Source organism: Natrix helvetica (assembly GCF_964273705.1).
Source record: "Natrix helvetica genome assembly, chromosome: 3".
Classification (NCBI taxonomy): domain Eukaryota; kingdom Metazoa; phylum Chordata; class Lepidosauria; order Squamata; family Natricidae; genus Natrix; species Natrix helvetica.
In genome coordinates, this window is record NC_138549.1 from 37191071 (window position 1) to 37213394 (window position 22324).

General features: G+C 41.8%; 1 protein-coding gene across 1 annotated transcript in view; it reads right to left on the reverse strand.

The window, feature by feature from the left end:
* TMEM131 (transmembrane protein 131) overlaps nucleotides 1-3885 on the reverse strand; it is a 93446-nt gene extending 89561 nt beyond the window's left edge. The window contains exon 1 of the mRNA XM_081946768.1: nucleotides 3487-3885. Coding sequence (XP_081802894.1) covers nucleotides 3487-3673 — 187 coding nt within the window. The 5' untranslated portion in view covers nucleotides 3674-3885. The remainder of the gene's footprint in view (nucleotides 1-3486) is intronic.
* Nucleotides 3886-22324: the final 18439 nt, after the last annotated feature.

Below are 22324 nucleotides of genomic sequence, written 5' to 3' on the forward strand. Positions count from 1 at the left end.
TTTCCAAGTCACAAGACCAAAATAGATTCTGATAAGCAAACAATCCAGTTAAAGTCAGATAGCTTGAAAAAGTGTACCAGAATAAGAATATCTTCTATATCTTTTTTTAAAGAAATAAGCCAACTGATGGAAATGCCTTATAAATTTCATTAAAGAATGCAGAGTAGAGGATCCAAAATGCCTTAAATAAAAAGCTTGCTTTCTATATCAGAAGTTACTGTAAGCATAGACCTATTCAAATGGACATGTAGAAGTAGAAATATTTGTTCTCAGTAGCTATGAAATTTCAAATATCATGTCAAGACTTCTGAACAATGATATGCTAGCTTTTGATACAATAAAGTATCAATTTCAAATAGTATGCCTGGAAACTACTATAAACTACTAGAGGCATTTTCATAACTTCATCTTGGATACCAACATGCCAATTTCCACTTGCAGTCACTCATACCTTAGTCATCTCATTGGTCTGCTACAATAATCTCTATATAGGATTGCCCAGAAAACTATCCAGAAGCTACAATTAATTAAAATAAAAGCTTCCTATAGCAGCGATGGCGAACCTTTTTTGGCTCGCGTGCCACAAGTGGGGGGAGCGCAGGGGGGTCGTGTGCAGGCCTGTCGCACCCATAATGCAATGTGCGACCCCCCCAGTGTGCATGCGCACACAACAGACGCGACCCCCCCATTTTTACATGCTTTTCCTATAAAGCCTCTGGAGCCTGGGAGGGCGAAAAGAGCCTCCCCCGCCCCTCCGGAGGCTCTCCGGAGGCTTCAGGGACCGTCCAGAGGCTTCCCTGAAGCCTTCGGAACGCTTAAAATGACCCTCCGAGCAAACCGGAAATGACTTTCAGTTTGCTCAGAGGGTTGTTTTAAGCGTTCCGAAGGCTTCAGGGACGGTCCGGAGGCTTCCCTGATGCCTTCGGAGTGTTTAAAACGACCCTCCGAGCAAACCGGAAGTCATTTCCGGTTTGCTCGGAGGGTCATTTTAAGCGTTCAGGGAAGCCTCCGGATGGTCCCTGAAGCCTCCGGGGGGCCTCCGAGGGGGTGGGGGAGGCTCTTTTTGCCCTCCCCAGGCTCCTATAAAGCCTCTGGAGCCTGGGGAGGGCGAAAAAATGGCTTTTAAAAATGGTGAACTCAGCTGGCCAGCATGCGCATATGCGCTGGCCGGCTGACAGGGCAGCGCCTCGCGTGCCCTGACAAATGGCTACGCGTGCCACCTGTGGCACGCGTGCCACAGGTTCGCCATCACTGTCCTATAGGCTTCTGGGTGGGATTTAAGAAGCTGGTTATCACCCTTAAGACTCTAAGTGGCAAAGGGCCTGATTATTTGCAGCACCACTTTCTCCCAATGGCATCTACCCATTCCAAATGCTCCCATATGGTGGGCACACTTTGAAGTAGGTACATTCTTAAAATAATGTCATCTGATGAGACCTAAGGGGGATATCATTCCCAGGGCAATGCTTGCCCTCTAGTTATTTCCACTCAACCCTATGGTGGGCCCCAGTTCTTTAGGCCTTTACAAAGGCAGTGAAAACCTGATCTTTCCTTGAGCATTTGGATAAGATTGATTAGAGCTCTTATAAAGAAAGAAGGCAATACATCTGAGTTCCTGGCTGCCAGTTGTTTATATCTGATTGTATATATTATTTTATATTTTAATTTGTTTTTTATTGTATGCATCCCAAAATTTCATGTTTGAATTGGGCGCAAATATAAATGCTTTACATAAATAAATAAATAAATAAATCAGAAGGGAGGAAATTAACAATGAGTTAACTGCTGACTTTGCAAGTTCCAGGCAACGCATGAAGGCAGCATGAGGGCACATTATTAAGACAGAATGAAGCAGCAACTTATTCAAACAGAATCTACACAAGCTATTCACAAGCCAAGAACCAGTCTGCAAAATCAGCTATAGAATCAGAAAACAGAAATATAATGGACATTTTATTTTCTGATAAATTTTAATCAGTAGTCAATACAGATTCTAGTTCCTTAATCAAAGTTTCCCTGACTAAGTTAAAATTTAGACTATTCATTAGATTTTTAAATATTTTATCTTGATTCATCTTCATAATGTGATTAAACATTGTTATCAAATACAATTATTACAAAAATGTTCACTTGTAGCAATTTGTTTGATATGCTCCTTCTCCAAGAATACCTGCTATGATTTACTTTCTGTGGCTAAAACTCCTGGCTTAAAGCTGCAAAAAATCAGCTGACAAACAAACAACCCACTGATAACAGGGCCAAAACTCTTCCCCATTTGTGATAAAGCCTTAAATAATTATTTATATTTTATACATAAGCAGCCGCAAAATATAAGCATTAAAACAAATTAGAAGTTCCAACTCACAAATGTCCAAACATGTTAATATACGCTTGTGGAATGGAAGCTTGAGGGGACATTTCCCTCATTTCATGTTCATCTTTGATTGGCATCAACCGCTAGAGCCAAGACCAAGTGTAAACGATAAGACTCTTTCTATACCCTTTAGTTTAGAAATTTCTTCACAACCTGAATACATGCTTCATTACAATAACCAGGTATCACTCCCACCCATCATAAACCAAGCAGCAAAGGTAGTAAGTATTACACTATTTATACTTTCACAAATACCTCCATTGGGGGGACAGGAAGGAGAACTATCCAGTGAAGTAAAGGAAGCTTAGGGTGGCCTGAAGAAATAGTTTAGCATAAAATAATTTTCAACAAACAAGCCAAGTCTAACGTTGGCTGTAAATGGTGCAGTAACTGTTTCAGTTTTTAGAATTTAGTCGAGAGGTTAAAGAGCAAGTGGTCTTCCATTCCCATCGCCGGTATAAAACACAAGAGAATAATAAAATTTTAAAAAGGCAACTTCAATTTTTATTGCCAAACAAGCACAGCTTCAGCTACTACGGCCCGGCTACAAAGTGGGGAAAGTCGAAGCCCAGGGGAGGCAGGTCCCAAGCCGGGTGGAGCAACTAACAGGGCCGGGCAGTGAGTTGGCAGCCCGGGCTGGGAGGGGACGAGAGAGAACTACAGCAGCACCAAGAAAGAAGAAGAAAATGAAGTAAAGGATATCCGAGAAGAAATCGTTAAGGGGCCTTCGAGAAGGGTGAAAAGCAGAGGCAAGCGGTTTAGGGAACGGCGGCACCCAAGATGCAGAAACTTTGGGAGGGTAGAAACAGTATTTGTTGTATTCCTGCTAACAACATTGACGCGATGCTACGGAAATCATTGGGGATCACCCGCAGATAACAACTGCACAGGACCATCCAACAAGAGGGACGGCCAGGCAATAAAAAGGAAGAAACCCGCTGAAATCCTGGATGTTTAACTACCTGGGGAAGGAGGAGGGAGAGAGACTCTGAAGGCATCGCCCGCGTCCCTCGGATTTCCCCCACCCCACCGGGCCACTCTAGCTAAGGGGACGATGCTTGGGTAACAAACGCCCCCGAAAGAGGTATATCCATAGGCAGCTTCTTCCTCACCTTCTTTGTCGGCCCGGGCCGCGTTGAGAAGCAGCGCGACCAATAACCGCAGCGCTACTCCTAGCCAGGGGACCGCCGTCGTCGACGCTAGGCTCTCGGTCGCCACGGGAAGAGAGGAAGACCCGGCGGAGCGCGGAGTCGCTTCCCATTTCAGCCTTGCTGCCGCCGTCGTTGCCCTCGCCGCCATCACGCTCTTGCCGCCTCAACGCCTGAGAATTCCGCGTCTGTCTGCGGGCCCCTCTTTGGCCCGTAGGGTGCGCGAGGCGGTTCTTTGCCGCGTCTCTTGCTCGCTCGCTCGCTCACTCCTCCCTCTGTCGTTGGGCGCGTGCCGGAGGCAGCCGCGGCGAGGGCGCGAGCATTCGGCGCGCGCACATGACACACGCGGACACACCCTCGGCTCCGCGCGCACCAATAAGCAAGGAGGGCCGGAGGCCGTGCTTCGAGATCGGCTCCGCCCCTCCGGTGACGCACCAAAAAATAAAAATGGGAGCGGAAGAGTTGCCATCTTGGATAAGGGCAAGGCACTAACCCATACGGTATTTTACAAAGAACTCCACAGGCAAGGGACGGGCTGGGACCATTTCATCATCTTTAGTAAGGGCAGATGGCTGCAAAAAAGGACATGCTCCGGAAGTAAATTTCCCTCGTTTCGTAAGAGCCTGGCTATTCTATTTAAAGATAGCGTTTCCAGTTGGTTTAAGCTTCCTAAAAACGTATCTGCCTGTAACATTCTTTTCAAGTTCTCATAAAGTGCGCGATATTTGCAAGCATGGAAGTTCAGTCATTTTAAAATGGGAGTTTTGGGGTCTTTATTTACACGCCATGGAATCAACCAGCAATCATCACGATACTTCTGTTAATAACTTCGGTCCAGCCATCTTATCCATCGTGCCGGTCATAGTCGCTTTATTTCTAATCCAGATGCTCACTTTTCACATTGTGCATTGGGTTAATACTTGAACTTTCCCTAACGCCCCACCTCCCACACTAATGACTTCTCTGCACAGAGGAACCGAGCATCGCTCGTCTCGAAAGTTTAGAGGACTGAGTTTAGAGGACCACTAAACCAAAATCAAACAAGGTATTTTGTGTGCCACGCATGTGGGTGGTGGTGCACATTACAGTATGCAGAAATGTAACTTACATCCTGAATGGCAATTGATGAGAAATTGGAATAGATATTGGAAGAATGTTAAATCACATAATACGCTGTAGGAAGTAAGCACCCACCCCTCTCCTAGAAGAATGAAATATCCTAGGAAATATTGAAAAGAAAAGGCAGAATATTATATTTCCCTGGATCAGAAATGGAGAAACGTGTTTTTAGGCAGGAAACAGACTCACTCTTAATAGCCCCCACTTTCTTAATGGGCCATTTAGATGCCCACACCAGTCTATTCTACATAATAAAGAGCTCTTCCCTTCAGCTCCAGAGTAATGGGATTAAGGCATGATAGCATTAGCCCTTTACCCCACTCACCACATGACGTCTGGAAACTCAAACTTGGACTCAAAACAAAGCCTAGAGAGTTGCCCCTGCATGGCCCCATGGGAGTCTAACAACCAATCAGACTACATTTCTTACACAGGAACTGGAAACAGAGAGGTGGGGCCGAACAGAGAGTATAAAGCCAGGAACTTTCAGCCTCTCTCTTCTTCCCTCAGCATCTTAAAGCATGTGATCACCTTTTCTTTTCAGGACTCAAGCCATGTGGTCCTGTCCACCATTGAACCATCTTTCCAAGCACTCTCCATGTCTCCAGTGTCTTTCCCCCCACTTGGAGCTGGACCAGTGATGGATTGCAGGCGGTATGCCCTGGTACGGGTACTGTTCTAGTACGGTGCTCCGCCCGAGCTCCATACCTGTCCTTTAAAACCTTCGGCGCTTCCGTGCACGTGCATGTTGTGTACAGCGCCTGCGCGATGCTCCGCCGAGCAGCTGGAGCATCGTGGAGGCTTGTGGGAGCTGAACCCAGAAGGACATTTCTTCCAACAACGCAAACTGCTATTTGTGAAACATAACCATTTCAGACCATGGTGTGGTTAGCCCCAAGAATGAAATATTTGAAGGAATATTAACAAGGCAGGATAGAATATTTCTCTTAAAGGAGAAATGAAAAAAACTTGAGAGGCAAAAACTAGCCCCAGTTTCCCTGCCCCTAGCAGCAATTGAGGAAGCCAGTTTATTGAAATGCAGATTTGGTAATCCATTTAGAAAGACTGGGTCAGGCAGAAACTTTAGATACACAAAACAATAACTCAATCAAGTCATTTTTTTATGGTGCTAAAGGTATCACCACAGGAGGGATCATGGCAGGAGGTAAGCTGTCTCAAATAAAACCATCTTTTGTATTTGACTGATAGTGATTTTGTTGAAATCAAAGGTGTTCAAATGGTCTTCCAGAGGTTTTTGGATTGCACCCAAGGCACTAATTGCTTTTATTATTACTGTTACTGGTATTATATTTCATGCTTGTCATCTGTGTGTATAGCAACTGGTTGGATAACATGATGTAAGAATATACCTTTGTCATGGGAGATTAAGTTCAAATTGTGGCTGATACTATTAACAAGGTCCACATCAAATGTTGGGCAATCAGAACGATCTGATGATAAGTAAGCTATTGAAACAAATCATACATGAATGAGAGGAGAGGAGATTACTTACTGAGAGGGGGTGTATGAAACTTATGAAGGAACTACGAATGGACAGAAGAACTACATTCACACTGACTGAGAAACAGCTAGTTACCCAACACTTCAACATAGTGAAGAGGAAGATGCTCTCACAACTTGAGATAAACCAATTGCACAGTACATTCTGGACTCAAGAAGACCCAGAAAAACAACTGGATGTGCAACCAACACCTGAGGATAGAATGTCTCTGCCACCTCCTCCATTACAGAGCCCAGCAGCTGATGTGAGGTATAAGATCATGGATAAATTAGCCTCAAGACCGATTACCAAGCTCAGTGGACAAATATCAGATTGTATGCTAGAAGATGCCAATAGAGCCTTCACGACAATCCCTAATAAGCACCATAACTCAAACCGTTATAGGTGCAATAGTTATAAGTGTGAAAAATGATCACGTCACTTTTTTTCAGTGTCACTGACTGGTCAATAAATGAATGGTTGTAAGTCAAGGAATATCTTAACTCCCCCCCCCCCCCGGCAACTTTTCCAGTATAGATTTTCCCTCATGCTATTTGCATTAAAAAGAAGAAAAGCTACAAATTGTATGTGAAAACATACATTATCTGGCATTTTAGATTAATTTTTAAGTATGTCTTGGGCAAGTCATTTTTAATGGAAATCAAGAACTGTTCACTTCTGACAGTTCTTCATCTGAGCATCTGAATCATTATACAACTAACAACAGTCTGCTGTAGAGGGCTATGGGAGAAGAACATAAAAGCAGATCGAGATCTTTTAATGGGACCAAACCCTGTGTATGAGTAAGCCCAAACTGCTCTGGGCAAAATGTCTAAGGGAAGGGCACTTACTATTGCATGCTTTATAATGCTGACGAGGAACTTTTCAGTGCATTGCACCTTCAAAGCAATCTTGCCCAAATTGATCTATGGTGAAAAGAAAGTCCACAATTGGGCAACACTTAAACAGAACCAGTCAAATTGACACACACACAAAAACATGAGCTTTCAGAATGTATTTTTCTGGCAAGTAAGATTTTAGAACCATGGCTTCATTACATCAGGATGTTTCCTCAAATGACAAGAAGCCAACAGACATGCAAATGGAACCTTGTCTGTTACCCATGGTTGCAGCATCCTATCTGTGAAGAGATAAGCAGTGAGATTAAGAAGGTGAACAGGAACCAGACCAGCGCTTGGGAGAAACAGAAAAGACAACATGTCTTTTGTCACCAGTAACTTAATTGTCCATGATGTATACTTATATCATCTTTGGCATGCTGCATAGGTGATTGGTATCTATTCACTCTGCAGAAAAGGGATTTTCAAAGTCCTTAAGCTTCTTTCTCAATCTTTCTTATCTTTGAAACCAGTGGAATAGAAGATACTTTCTAATAAACAACTGTAGTGGACACAGAAATGCATTCCATTCTTATGTGTGACATTCTTTCAGCTTTTTAAACAATGGAACCAGGTCCCTCTATCAACTCTCAATATTTCCTTATAGTTGCTTATTCCCTGAACTTTTTCCAAAATCATCCCATTTGCAATTCTTCAAATTGGTTCCAGTTTGTCTAAATCTTTCTTAAAGGATGTTGCCTATTACCAAACACAGTATTCAAGGCATGATGTGACCAAAGAAAAAAAACAACTTGCTATGATTCGGAAACTATACTTCTATTAACAAGTTCTAAAATTACATTTAATGTTTTTTTCAGCCAGATCAGTCAACTCATATTCAATCTTTTATTATTATGCATCACTTTTAAAGATCTTTATCACAAGTACCAATACAAAGGGTAATATTCCCTATGCTTGTTTTGGTTAAATTTCATTCTGTTTTTTCTCTATCCTTTCAAGCTGATTTTGAATATTCTTTTTATCTTCTAGGACAGCGATGGCGAACCTTTTTTGGCTCGCGTGCCATAAGTGGGGGGAGCGCGGGGGGGGTGTCGTGTGCGGGCGTGCCGCACCCATAATGCAACGCGCGCCCCAGTGCGCATGCGCGCACAACGCGCCCATTTTTGCATGCTTTTTTCGCCCTCCCCAGGCTCCAGAGGCTTTATAGGAGCCTGGGGAGGGCGAAAAGAGCCTCCCCCGACCCCCCGGAGGCTCTCCGGAGGCTTCAGGGACTGTCCAGAGGCTTCCCTGAAGCCTTCGGAGCGCTTAAAACCACCCTCCGAGCAAACCGGGAGTGACTTCCGGGTTGCTCGGATGGTCGTTTTAAGAGCTCTGAAGGCTTCAGGGAAGCCTCGGGACGGTCCCTGAACAGGCACGAGACGTGCGTCTCGATTGCCCGTGCTCGGATCGCCTCCGCCGTGCGGCGCCTCGGGCCCGGCGTCCTTGTACCGCTCCGCCCAGCCTCTGCGCACTCGCCAGTGTGGCGCGCAGCCGCCTCCATCCCTTGCGCCGCTCCGCCCAGCCTCTGCGCGCCTCCATCGCTGCCGCTGCCGCTGCCAATCGCCCACCCGGCAGAGTTTATGTAACCTTGGCTGGGTCTGAGCGAGGGAGCCCAGCGCTGCTGTGAGAGGCGCACCTGCAACTGGGCGCCCCCGCCTGCCAGCCCAGCCCCCTTGGACACCGGTGCCCGCCAGGCAGTTGGGGGGGCGAAGGGGGGGCGCGGCTATGCAGTCAACACACGCAGTAGTTTTCGGCCACTCTGAGCCCAGCAAGGGAAGGACGCGGGGAGTCGGCAGAAGTTGGGGACGGAGGGAGAAAGGCGGCGGGGGGAGGCCCAGCATCCAGCGGTTACATAACCGGCTGCGGCGCTTCTCCGCTCCGGACCTCCCCGCCCGAGCCCCCCTCCGCATGACGGGTCTCCCCATCTCCCCAGCGGCACCTGCCCTGCCGCCACCCCCTCCCCACTGCCGGTTGCTGAAAGGCGGGGAGCTCATGGAGGCAACGCCCGGGAAGCAGCCCCCCTGTCCTACGGCATCGCAGCCTCCCCACCCCCGGGCGACAGAGCCCCAGAGCTTCAGGCTCACGGCCTCCCGGAGGAAGGGTGGCAAAGGGGGCTTCTTGGCCAGCGCAGCCCAAGCGGGCAAAGAAGGGAAGCCTGGTGATGCAGCCACCCCCTCCCCATTTAGCGGAGCCAGCGGGCGCCCCCAGTCCGGGAGGCAGGAGGACAGCCCCACGCGCCCCTCCCGCAGCTCCTGCCTTTCTCCGCTCCAGACCTCCCCGCCCGAGCCCCCCTCCGCATGACGGGTCACCCCATCTCCCCAGCGGCACCTGCCCTGCCGCCACCCCCTCCCCACTGCCGGTTGCTTAAAGGCGGGGAGCTCATGGAGGCAACGCCCGGGAAGCAGCCCCCCTGTCCTACGGCGTCGCAGCCTCCCCACCCCCGGGCGACGGAGCCCCCGAGTTTCAGGCTCCCGGCCTCCCGGAGGAAGGGGGGCAAAGGGGGCTTCTTGGCCAGCGCAGCCCAAGCGGGCAAAGAAGAAGGGAAGCCCGGGGACGCAGCCACCCCCTCCCCATTTAGCGGAGCCAGCGGGCAGCCCCCGTCCAGGAGGCAGGACAGCCCCACGCGCCCCTCCCGCAGCTCCTGCCTTTCCCCACGGGGCCCTGGACCCCCGTGACCCCCGCCTCCAAGGCCCGGGAGATGCGCTGGCGGGGCAGGCGGAAAGTGTGTCCCGTCCCCAGCAAAGTTGCCTCCCCCGCCCCCCGAGACCCGGCCCGACCTTGCATGCCGGGGAGGCGGCCGGAGCCCACGTGGAAGAGCAGCATAAGGTGTGGAGGCGCCCCCGAGCACCTGTCCTCCCCCCCCCGTCGCCTCTCGCCCAGGCGGCTCCCAGCCAGGAAAAGTTTGCCGGGCGTCGCGTGGCGCCTCCCGCCCTGCCTGCCTCCCCCGCCCCGCCCCCCCGTGCTTACCTCCTCCACCTCCGCCGCCGCCTCTGGAGCAGCTGTGTCTGCTGCGGTTGGGAGGCGGCGGCACATCGCCTTTCCGCGCTTGCTCCGCACCGGCCGGGGAATCTCCTTCTGCCTCTCCGGGGCCACCGCCTCTGCAGCCGCCACTGCCGCCCGCTTCCTTCGGAACGCTTAAAATGACGCTCCGAGCAACCCCGAAGTCACTTCCGGTTTGCTCGGAGGGTGGTTTTAAGCGTTCCAAAGGCTTCAGGGACAGTCCCTGAAGCCTCCAGGGGGCGGGGGAGGCTCTTTTCGCCCTCCCCAGGCTCCTATAAAGCCTCTGGAGCCTGGGGAAGGGGAAAAATGGCTTTTAGAAAGGTGAACTCAGCTGGCCAGCGCGCGCATGCGCACTGGCCAGCTGACAGGGCAGAGCCTCGCGTGCCCTGACAAATGGCTCCGCGTGCCACTTGTGGCACGCGTGCCATAGGTTCGCCATCACGGTTCTAGGATATTAGTTACTTTCAGATGCATCATCTGAAAATGTGATAACCATTGTCTCTTTTCTTCTTGGTTATTCATAGAAATATTGAAGAATGAAGACCCAAGGATTGAACCATTAGTGAGTCACTTGATACATTTTCTAGTTTTGATAAGGAACCACTCATCAAGTGTGATTTTTGAGCTGTTATAAATTCACTTAATTGGTATTCCTCCAACTCAAACCTTGATAATGCACAGGTACAGTATAGGTGGTACCATGCTCAATAGTAGTAACTGTGAGAGGGATCTTGGAGTTCTAGTGGACAACCATTTAAATATGAGCCAGCAGTGTGCAGCAGCTGCCAAAAAAGCCAACACAGTTCTAGGCTGCATCAACAGAGGGATAGAATCAAGATCACGTGAAATGTTAATACCACTTTATAATGCCTTGGTAAGGCCACACTTGGAATACTGTATTCAGTTCTGGTCGCCACGATGTAAAAAAGATGTGGAGACTCTAGAAAGAGTGCAGAGAAGAGCAACAAAGATGATTAGGGGACTGGAGACTAAAACATATGAAGAACGGTTGCAGGAACTAGGTATGTCTAGCTTAAGAGAAAGAAGGTCTAGGGGAGACATGATAGCAGTGTTCCAATATCTCAGGGGTTGCCACAAAGAAGAGGGAGTCAAGCTATTCTCCAAGGCACCTGTGGACAGAACAAGAAGCAATGGGTGGAATCAAGGAGAGAAGCAACTTAGAACTGAGGAGAAACTTCCTGACAGTTAGAACAATTAATCAGTGGAACAGCTTGCCTCCAGAAGTTGTGAATGCCCCAACACTGGAAGTCTTTAAGAAGATGTTGGATAGCCATTTGTCTGAAATGGAATAGGGTTTCCTGCCTAGGCAGGGGGTTGGACTAGAAGACCTCCAAGGTCCCTTCCAACTCTACTATTGTATTGTATTGTATTGTATAATCACAATACCCATGAGGTATTTGTCAAATCTCTCACTGAAATCAAGATATATTACATCTACTGCATTCCCTTAATCTTTTAAAGAAATCACATTATTTGGAATCCCATGCAGTATCTTGACTTTGATGTGATATGAACATGAATCACTTTGCTTGGCCTTCCCACTCCAAAAAGGGCAGCAACTGGCATATCAGTTGAGGTTTGGCAAAGGCCTCCCTAGCTATGGCGTCTAATTGCTTATTAAGCAAAAGGTGTGAATCCAGGAGGACTCTCAAGTCATGGACTTGTTTCTTTGGGGGATGATTACTTCCTCCACATCCAATAGAGAGGTTGTTGCAAGGAAGACAGATTATGCATAAATAAACCCCTGCTTGTCTAGGATTCAATTTTAACTCCCCCCCCCCCATGCAAACTGTCACAGCCTCCAGACATGGAATAAAATCCTCTGTTCCAACTTTAGCTCAACCCAGGGTGGATATGAAACCTCCCAATAATTTCATGTAGGTGTTAAATATTACAGGGAACATGCCACACATACTTTGACTGCCTCTGTCCCATAACTATTATTTGGAGCAGCCCGGTCAGGAAGAAGTGAAGCAACAATGAAGCAGTGACTTACTCTCCTAACCCTCACAAGTGGTCCAAGGGGGATACTATTGTCAAAAGTATGACATTCCATCAAGAGGTCTAGTTGATTCAGAGGGGTTGCATTGCCTCCATTCAGGTCTTGATGGTGATCCACTGACATGGTTTTCATCCCATCTTCAGATATCAATTCTGAGTAAAAGGAATCCAGATAAGCTGCTTGATCTAGGAGTGTCTGCAACCTTCACTATGCCATCTTCTCCTAAATCCTCCCCCAAAATGGAAGATTGGAAGAGATAACTTCTTCAGGAGCAGGTGCCTTGCTCTGTTCTTCAAGTGGTATGCCATGGTATTTCGCAACATTTAAACATTTTATTGGAATATGAAATAAATCTGGAAATATGTACCGGTATTTGAATTTTCAGCCTTCTAAGATTTGATAACTCTAGCATCCTGTCTACTATGAAAAATAAATCTCAGAAATTTGAGTTGAGAATTGGCCATTCTGTTTTGTCAAACTCAGAGAAATTGTGTCATGGAATCTCTTACAACAATTGGTTGAAATCCAGTGGTACTACAAAACGTCTTGCAATAAAATGCCCATACTGTATACTGGGATTGGTGTGTGTGTGTGTCCTTTTTGTTTCATTTTTCTTTATTTGCTCTTTCCTATTATTATATCTTCTTCAATTTATGCATAATATGCCCTTGTATATGTCCAGCTTATTTTTTACTTCTTTCTGTTTCATTTCCTGTGACCTTCTGGACTGGTTGATTCTGTCCTCAACATGAAAAAATAGACCTCTGTTTTACACATGACTAGTGCTATGTGCTATGCAGTGAGTTGACTGTTTATCATATAAACATGTTTAAACTTGCTGATCAAAGTCATAGCTGATTCTGTTGCTTGAGAGCAGTTTGCATGCAGAAGTTTTGTCAATTCTCTACATCACTGTGAGTAGCATTCTTAGGATAGGGCTCATGTCTTTTAAAACAATGTCCTTTTATTTATTTCATCAGATGAGATACTGAAGTAGATATTGTTTAATGGCCTTGTGTTAAAAGGGAACAATTCTCTTTCCCGAAATAAGAGACTGCAAAAATTGGACATCTCTTTTAAACACAAAAGTCTGAAAAGTCATCACCATGCTTCCAAAATTGCTATCATTGGTTAGAAAAAAAAAACCATACATGTTTTTTGTACAAATAGGAACAGCAATATTTATATGGGAGAAGGCAAATGAAGAAATTCTTTGAGGTATTATTAAGAAGGGAAGATTGCTGTAAGGTGTAAAACACTGGCTCTTCTAATTCCCAATGTCAATTCTTTCTTTTCTTTCTTTTTTAAATTTATGGAAAAAAATCCAAAAAATAAAAGACAATTTCCTCATAAGAAGATAGAACAATTTCTTGGCACTTGTATAATGTTGATATAAACTGCACACTTTCTCTCATCCCATGAAAGTTTTTGAAACTTGAATGTAAATTTAATTAATAAACAAAGCACGAAGAATTGCAAATAAACTGAAGTGTATATGATTTTAAACTAAGAAATTTTACATGATTGTTTTTGATTGGGAATCTTTGACATAATCTAATCTAATGTGAACAGTTTGTCAGAGAATAATTAATAAAGTGATTCATTTGACAACCAGCCATATTCAGTCATGCTCCAAAGCACATGTTGTGGATTAAAGACATTTGGTAGTCACCAGACAGATTACCATATAAATTACATACTTATGTTCAGAAAGCTTGCTATAAAATTGTTGACACTTGTGAGCCAAACAAACAACAATCAAGGGTACACACTTTTTTTTTTGAAATATCTGTACAGTAATCTCAACCAAACCAACCTCATACAAATAGGAAAAGTAGTCTAAAATAGAGGATGTTAAGTTAGACAAAAAGTATGGAGAAGAAACAAAGTCATAAATTATTATGCGAAAGTAGTAATCCTTTGTAGTTGCCTCATACTACTTGCAAATGATGAATGACGAAAGTCACCATCTGGATTCCTGTATGGAGCAGGGATTGTATTAGATGGCCTAAATGCCCCTTTCTAGTTCTACTGTGGGTTTTTAATCTCCTTTTTGTGAATCTATTAAATTTTACAACTGAATTAGTATATTTCTATTACAACTATGTAAGTACAGAAACACTGTCCTCCTTTACCTTTCATTGCTCCCGTTAATTCAAAGTAGCTAGAATGTATCTACAGAAGTTGGAAGATGAACATTTGAAACTGCTTATTGTTGTATCTACATCAAGATTTCCCAACTAGTGCTCCAGATACATTAGACTTCACTTCTCAATATGCCTGTCTAGTAAGACTCCACATTTGGAAGAAACCAGATCCTGGAGGAGGGTATCAGATTCATATTGATTGGAGACTTTCCAAGATCTCAGTTATTCACACACACACACACCCATACACAATAGAACAAGAGTATTTCTGTAGATAAAATGATTGTAACTTAATAATGGTTTTACTTTCCCCCTCCAAAGTTAATTATCTTATGCTCCCCTCCCCCTTAGGTTACCATGTGTATTACTATCATTGATACTTTCATTACTTGGTTCATCTCTGGTTATCTAGCACTAATGATGTTACCTAGTTTGGGTAATGAACTATCTGTAAGAAAACAACCAAGCTCAGAGAGCACCAAGGACCCCTCATTTCAACCCTGAACTACAAATGTTTTCCTTTATTGATATTACTCCCATTAGAAAACATAGAAATAATATTTCCCCCATCTACTACTTCATTTTCTCATGCTTTCAGGAGCTGGTTTCTACATTTCTGGTACATTAGAGCCAACAAATGAAATCGACAATGTTTTGTTTTTAAAACCTTTCCATCTACTGGACTATGCTATAACTCCATATCCATGTGATACTATTGCTAAGGGCCACCAGGATGGAGGGTTCTGAACTTTAGCTAACCCTCAGCCCAGCCTTATTCAACTACAATGCATTCAAATAAAATTATTATGAACTCAATCTGCTCTGAGGTCAAGCATTGATCCATTAAATCTTTTATATGCACGTTTGTGTTAGAACAGAATTTTGCTGCAGATTGACCATTGGCACTCTGCATCTAGAATCTCCATAGCTTCAGGCAGCTTTAGAGATGCCAAAGACTAACTGACTACTACTACTATTACTACTACTACTACTACTACTACTACTACTACTACTACTACTACTACTTCTCCTCCTCCTCCTCCATCATCATCATCAGCATGTTTACTTCAGCATATCACCTTTCCTTCAAGGGCTCAAGATGGTTTATGGAGGAGAGCTGCCCTATAATTTATGCACACTAAACAGTTATTCTGCCACTAGTAAGGTATTTAATTCAACAGGAGATACAATTTTATTTGTTTGTTTATTTGATTTTTACAGCCACCAATCTCAACAAGTGATTCTGACCAGCATAATATGATGCCATATTAACACATTAAGCTTGTCAAAACAACTAAGACAGAGGGTATAATATTTTTTTTTCTAAGTAACTCAATAAACGATAGCACTCACCCAGAAAAAGATTTCACGCATTGTGCCAAACAATTTAAGCCATTCACTTAGCCATGGTTTGTTGAATATGTCATAGAAGGCTGTTTACACAGGATGAGAAACCAAACTATGATTTTCAAACTACAATAACAAAATTTATATTTTATGCTGAGCCAAACGGAACAAACTACATTTTAGTTTAATGTATTATGTGGACATGTATATCTGTAGTATTCGGGAACACAGGCCACCTTTTAAAAGGAGGAAGAATGTGGCAACTTATATCAATAAAATTATGTTATTCATTTAGCCCCATTAGTTAGAGAATGTAGTTCCTTTGGCATATTTTATAGACTGCTGTATAGTATGACATACAATAACACTTTGAAATAAATAACAATTGCAACATCGTTGTGATAAGTCAAAAGTGAATGTTCAAATGATTTGTGATTCAAGTTTACTGCCAAAGATCTTCCACATTCTGAAATATGTTGTTTGCTCATTTTTCTATCTTTAGAATGGTCTGATCAGAGAACGTAGACTCTTCAGAATTCACTCTCAAGTTTTGATTGTACATCAAACCTCTTAAGGCAAGAGTGGACAATCCGGGTAGAAAAATGACATGATGACTGTCAGGATGATGGTGATGACCATCATCGTTATCATTGTTGTCATTCCTTCATCTCTGCAAGTGACAAATTCACACTTTAGTCAAGAATGATTTGTTCTTGGCAATGTACTAAGTAGACAGAACAGAGGAAAGGAGAGAGAATATGAAGTAGAAACAGGATAGCATCTGAAATATTTAAAAGACTTCCTTATACATCGTAATTGTCCTATTGTACATCTACAATGTGAAATAAAGTAGATGTACACAGTACATGGCATTGCAGTGTTAATCCTTTAAAACCCAAAATCTAAATACACGCTATAACTACTGTACATTTATTCCCGTCTATCTTTTCATTTGTCTCTTTTACTCCCTGCGGCTATATTCATATAGCAAGAACTCTCATTTAGGATTTTTTACCTGTTACCCATGTGTGAATTTTGTAAGTGGAGATTTCAGATTTACTGTGTCATTTGCATCTGAATTGGTCATAATCTTGGACCTATTTAACACCTTCCCTGATGAAATATTCTGGAAACTCTGATTTATTTATTTATTTATTTATTTATTTATTATTTATTTATTTATTTATTTATTTATTTATTTATTTATTTATTTATTTATTTATTTATTTATTTATTTATTTATTTATTTATTTATTTATTTATTTATTTATTTATTTATTTATTTATTTATTTATTTTATTCTTCGCATTTCTAAACCGCCCCCTCTCCCAAAAAGGGACTCGGGGCGGTGATCTCTTTTATGTACAACTATTATTGTCAGATCAGTATGATTCAGTTTCTCTGAATGTAGCTAAATTTTATTACACTGTCTGTAAAATTAGGCACCCACTGATCATTTCATTCTCAATTGTAACATGTTACTATCTTTTGTTCCATTTGGTTCTATTCAGTTTTACTTTATTTTTAATATTTAATTTTTTGTTCTGGTCTGTGATCGTAATAAGCATCGAATGAATGTAGTTATCCATTTTTGTTTATTTTGGTGTTTTGGATTTTTAGGAAAGCATATACATTAAGATTATATTAAAGGGAGGTTGGATGGAATTTTTTTTAGGAATCATTTTAATTAGAAGCTATAGGATACCTCTCTATGTATTAAAACATAAATTCTGGATTTAAAATGTCCAAGATCGCAGCCATTTGGGATTCAAAATACTCAGTAAGTTCAAAGTCTCAATAAAAGGATCAGAAAATATTTTGACATTGTGATTATATTCAATACGCAAGATGTAAACTCTCATTTGTTACCAGCATTCCTGCTAAACCAAGCCTAAGCTTGAGAAAGAGAATCTTCTTTAAAGACTACTGGTATTATACAAGTAGGAACTACTATTGCAAGAACTACTATGGTAAGAATGATGATTATAAAATACTTAATCATTTCATTTGAATATATCTTGATATGTAAAATGATAAAAAATAAGCATTTGAACCTTAATTCTTATTTCTGTTCTCCTCCCACCCACTACATACACTACATCCCCTTTCTATATGTACCATAAGAGAACAATCGTATTAGACTATGACAGCAAAACATCAGAAAGAGTTCAGTAATATCTTGTAAATATTATTAAAAAGCAAAATCTTTTGTGAGTTATCTAGTAACTCTTCTGTAATTCCCATGTAGTCTTCCACTGTAGTCTTGTTAGCTATGAGGTGCATTTCCAATGTCATTGTTTATTGTGATTCATTTACCACTCATGCAGGAAGGTGCTCTAAAACCGGAGTTGCAACATCTGACTCTGAGACATTAGCTTGAGCACATGTTTGGGCAAATGTTTCTTTAGTTCCAGAAGTAATTATGTAATGCATAGCATACAGTTAGACATAACATAATTTATTATGATATCATCTTATTGGGGCAAGCAAAGAAAAGGATATATAATGGAAAAAATGTTTACAAATGACTAAGATCATGCTTATGATCGTCCTTCTTCAACATGATACTCCGATTTTCAAGTTGAAAAGCATCACCGTAAAGCCATTCTTTGGTGAAATGATTATATTGTTTGTGGAGTCTGATCCCCTGAACTGACAACTATAACATCATATAATTTTCCATGATTATAGAAGTTTAGCCATTATGAATAACCACGACAGATTGTCCTTGATGGCATGAGGGCCCTGGAAAGAACGCTAACCATTCCTTAGGTAATTAGACAAATTTAATGTAATGATAATTATTACAGATATGATTTTCCTACCTGGGGCATAGTATTTGTGGATAATATCATAAGATCAAGCCCTGCTTTCAGCTGTGAAATATGTGTCTTTTTTTTTTTTGTAAAAAGGCAATTGTGGAGGAGAGGGAATACAAAATCAATTACAGCATGCAACTGTTAATATTCAGGCATTTGGGCATTAGAATTAGCTGAGTTTACACACTACAGTAATCATGATTTGTTATAACTTGTTGAATAAACTAAAGTAGGTAACCAATTTCAATACTATTTTCTTTGCATTGCAGACTTCAATACTACAGTATTTCCTCTCTATCTAATGATAGTAATCCCAATAAATAGATTAGTATTTTATTTATCTTAACTGAACTTCTATAGAGCGGCAACATAATTTGCACAATAAGTAAGTATGCGATGGATCCACTCCTTCGAAGAGTTTATCCTTTGGATTTGAATAGAAAACAATGTTGAATAGAAGTAGGGACAGTGCTGTGTGCATAGCTTACTTCTGTTAAACATTGTTTTTTTATTCACATCCAAAGAGTAAACTCTGGCACCCAGCTGAACAGAAATCCCTGGAAAATTACAGTGAATGTTTCTGCTTCCACAGTGAAATTACTTGGCAAATCCATAGCTCTTGTTATATGTCCCCTCTGAGAGTGTGAAAGGTTTCTTTTTCAAAATGAACATCCTACTGCTTTTCCAACATTAAAGGCTACACTTGGAAGTTGTTAGGACAGAAGGATAGTTTTGACTATTATTCACATGAATACAACCTTCCGTCAGTTGATGCTTATGCTGATCTGTACACCGGGAGTTACTCACATTCAGTGAATTCTAATGCTTTCATTTATGGAATCTCTGGGTGGCAGCTCCACGTTCTTTTGCTTATTCTGTGGCATTCCTTCACACAATACTGTGTTTCTTACACAGCTGCTGCTTCTGCTGCTGCTGCTGTGTGATTGCTTTCTGCAAATATTTTGCCCGTGTGTGTATTAAAGTACTTGCTCTCTCATTAGCTGCTACGAAATGTTAAAAGTCAAATAAAGACATTAATGGAAAAAATATATTAAACTAAGTTATGTAAGAGAGAAAGAGGCAACTGGAAACGATTTAAGGCAAATTTCAGAATTAAAGGAGGCATTTCCCCCATTTTCTGAATAAGTTTAAAAACGTGAAACAATCATTTCTTTACAGTAACCTAATTTTTCATGAAACGAACAAACAAATTAAAAAGTAGCATTCAGCAAGATTTGCTTTCCCCAGTAAATGGCATTGTATCAGAAAAATGAAAGAATAAATGGGATGCTAGAAGATACCATTATAAATTATTCAAAGTTAGAAGCAGATTTGCTGAAGATGCTATTATCAATTATAAAATTTACAGAGACATGTCTGACATAATTGCTATTTTAGTTTCATTTCTTAAATAAATAAGGTGATAACATTAATTATTTTATGGAGAGGGGGTTCCTTCAATTCAATTGTATCCAATTATTCTTGGAGACTGCCTGAACAAGTCCCTCCAATTTTGGGGGCACAATTTTACAAAAGTGATTTGCCATTGTTTCATTCCTAGAGCTGAAAAAAAAGGGATTCATCTAAGATCACCCAACTGGTTTAATGCCCAAGACAGGAGTCGGACTCATGGTCTCTCAGTTTCTAGCCTGATGTCTTAACTCAGTGGTCCCCAACCTTTCCAGCTTCATGGTGATGATGGTGAAGGGGTGAGGGGATGGTTTTGTGCACATGTCTGTCATTTAAGGCAATGGAGTTTCACACACTTGGGGGCTTGCCTGCTACGCAGACCGGTATTGGGCCACGGACTGGAGGTGGGGGACCCCTACCTTAACCAATACCAAACTGGCTCTGACTTTGCCAGTACAAGTTAGCAAAATCTCTATTCCATTGCAAATCCCTATCCACAAGTAACAATCTTCTTTCCTATTGCTGCCTCAAACATGCTGTTCATAGTTATTTCCCTAAACATCAGTCAACTTAACTTCTTAAAAAAGAAAAACAAGAAATTTCAAAGTACACATTTTCCATATGAACAATTTAACTTTAGTGAGATGTTGAAGATTTTTTTCATTTAGACCCTTATAAGCCTGTCCTTATTGCTCATTGTTACATAGGGTAACAATGATGCTTGTATAAAGTTTTTTATTTTTTCCTTTCAAGTACATTCACAAATATACATTCTTTTAATGCTATTAACATTTATCTATTAACTATTAATAGTTATCACTATCTTCTTACAAATGTAGAAAACACAATTGGGGTCACTTTCTTGCCCCCCCCCCGGACTTCCATCTTGTTTTGCAACAACCTTACTCCATCCTTCTCAATTTCCCTTCTTCTCTACCTTCTTCTTTCCTCCTCTCCTTCCTCTTTTCTTCTTCCCCTCTCTTTCCCCCACTCCTCCCCTCTTCTCCTCCTTCTTACCTTCTCTCCTACTCTTAGCATTGATGCTAAACACTATAGAGAAACGAAAACTTCATCATATTTGGAGTATTAGTGAGGAAGGCAGTCTTCCTTAGGTTTAATTCATCTTAAACTTGACAAGGCATGATTAAAAAGGTTGTAAGATCACATTCTTCATGAATCTGAAATGGAGTAACATAAAATAAGGCCACAACTATCATTTCAGACTGCCGGAAATTAATCAATTGATTTAAGTTACAGGAAGGTAGATCCTGCCTGAATCCAATTCCTGAACAGTTTGACGATGAAACCAATTATCTTATTCACAACATACAACAAAGATGAGATATGTGTCTGGAATGTCTTCACATGGATTAATGGATTGAGATTGAGATTTAGCTGAGTTCAAAAAGTAAAGCAGGGTTGGATCCAATTAGCATTTGGGAAGAAGAACATCTTCTTCCATCAGAACATCTGAGGACTGGAAGCTACAGTGGACTATGGGGAAAACATCACAAGTGAAGACAATGGCAATCATATTTATAATATAGTCATGAACATGCGTTCAGATTATTGCTACATAGACATGTAGTCAACGGGAGTTTTTACCTGAATAAAGGATTGGGCTTTTGATCAAGTCATTTTTAATAACTTCTTGAAAGTCTCCAATATTCCTTTTCTGAAGATTTTTGTAGAAGGCAGTGAGATGTCAACCACAGTAAACTCTAGATTCAGTAGTTCTTTTTAACCTTCTCAATTTATCACCTCTTCTGTTCACACATTCCTTCCTTTCTCCTCTTTTTCTTCTTTCTGTAATTTCAAAAATCTTTTTTCCCTTTCTGTTCTTCTCTTTCTTTTCTTGTCTCTTTTCCAAATAAGAGAGCAACAGGAAGATGTCAAATATCTCTTAAGACTTGCAAACTAAAAAAATTAGGGGAAACCCCTTTAACTGTTTAATGACAATTGTAATTAGACTTTCAAAGAAACAACACTGTGTAGCAATATACAGGCACTGAAAAAAGCAACAGGTATCAGGAATTCTCAGATTCACTAATCTGGAAATTCATGCTAGACACTTTGTGACTGGTGATTCAATAGGAAATGCCAAAACTTTACATGTGCTTGAGATAGTTTCCTCATTGTTTCTTTTCATGGATCACCAAAAAGGTGTTCAGATATGATTTGTGTCATAAAGATAATTGACAGCTGTATCCAAAGAAGATGTGTCACTGAGAGAAACACAACTGGATTCCCACATTATTCTAATCCATCAATCATACTTAAGTTTCCACAAGACACTAAGCCTCAATCAAGTCTTACAGACTACATGCTGTGTTTTTGTTTTTTGTTTAGTAACGGTACAGAACTGGTTTCCCTCCAGATTGGGCTTTTATTTTATTTTTTTTTTCAACCTAGCCTATAGTTCTGGGATATTTTAATTGTCTTCCATCTAACTAGGAACTTAGTTTTTTGGACATCAGCAAGTCCACTTGATGCCAATATCTGTTACTTCTTTACCTTTACAATGAAGGCAACATCAT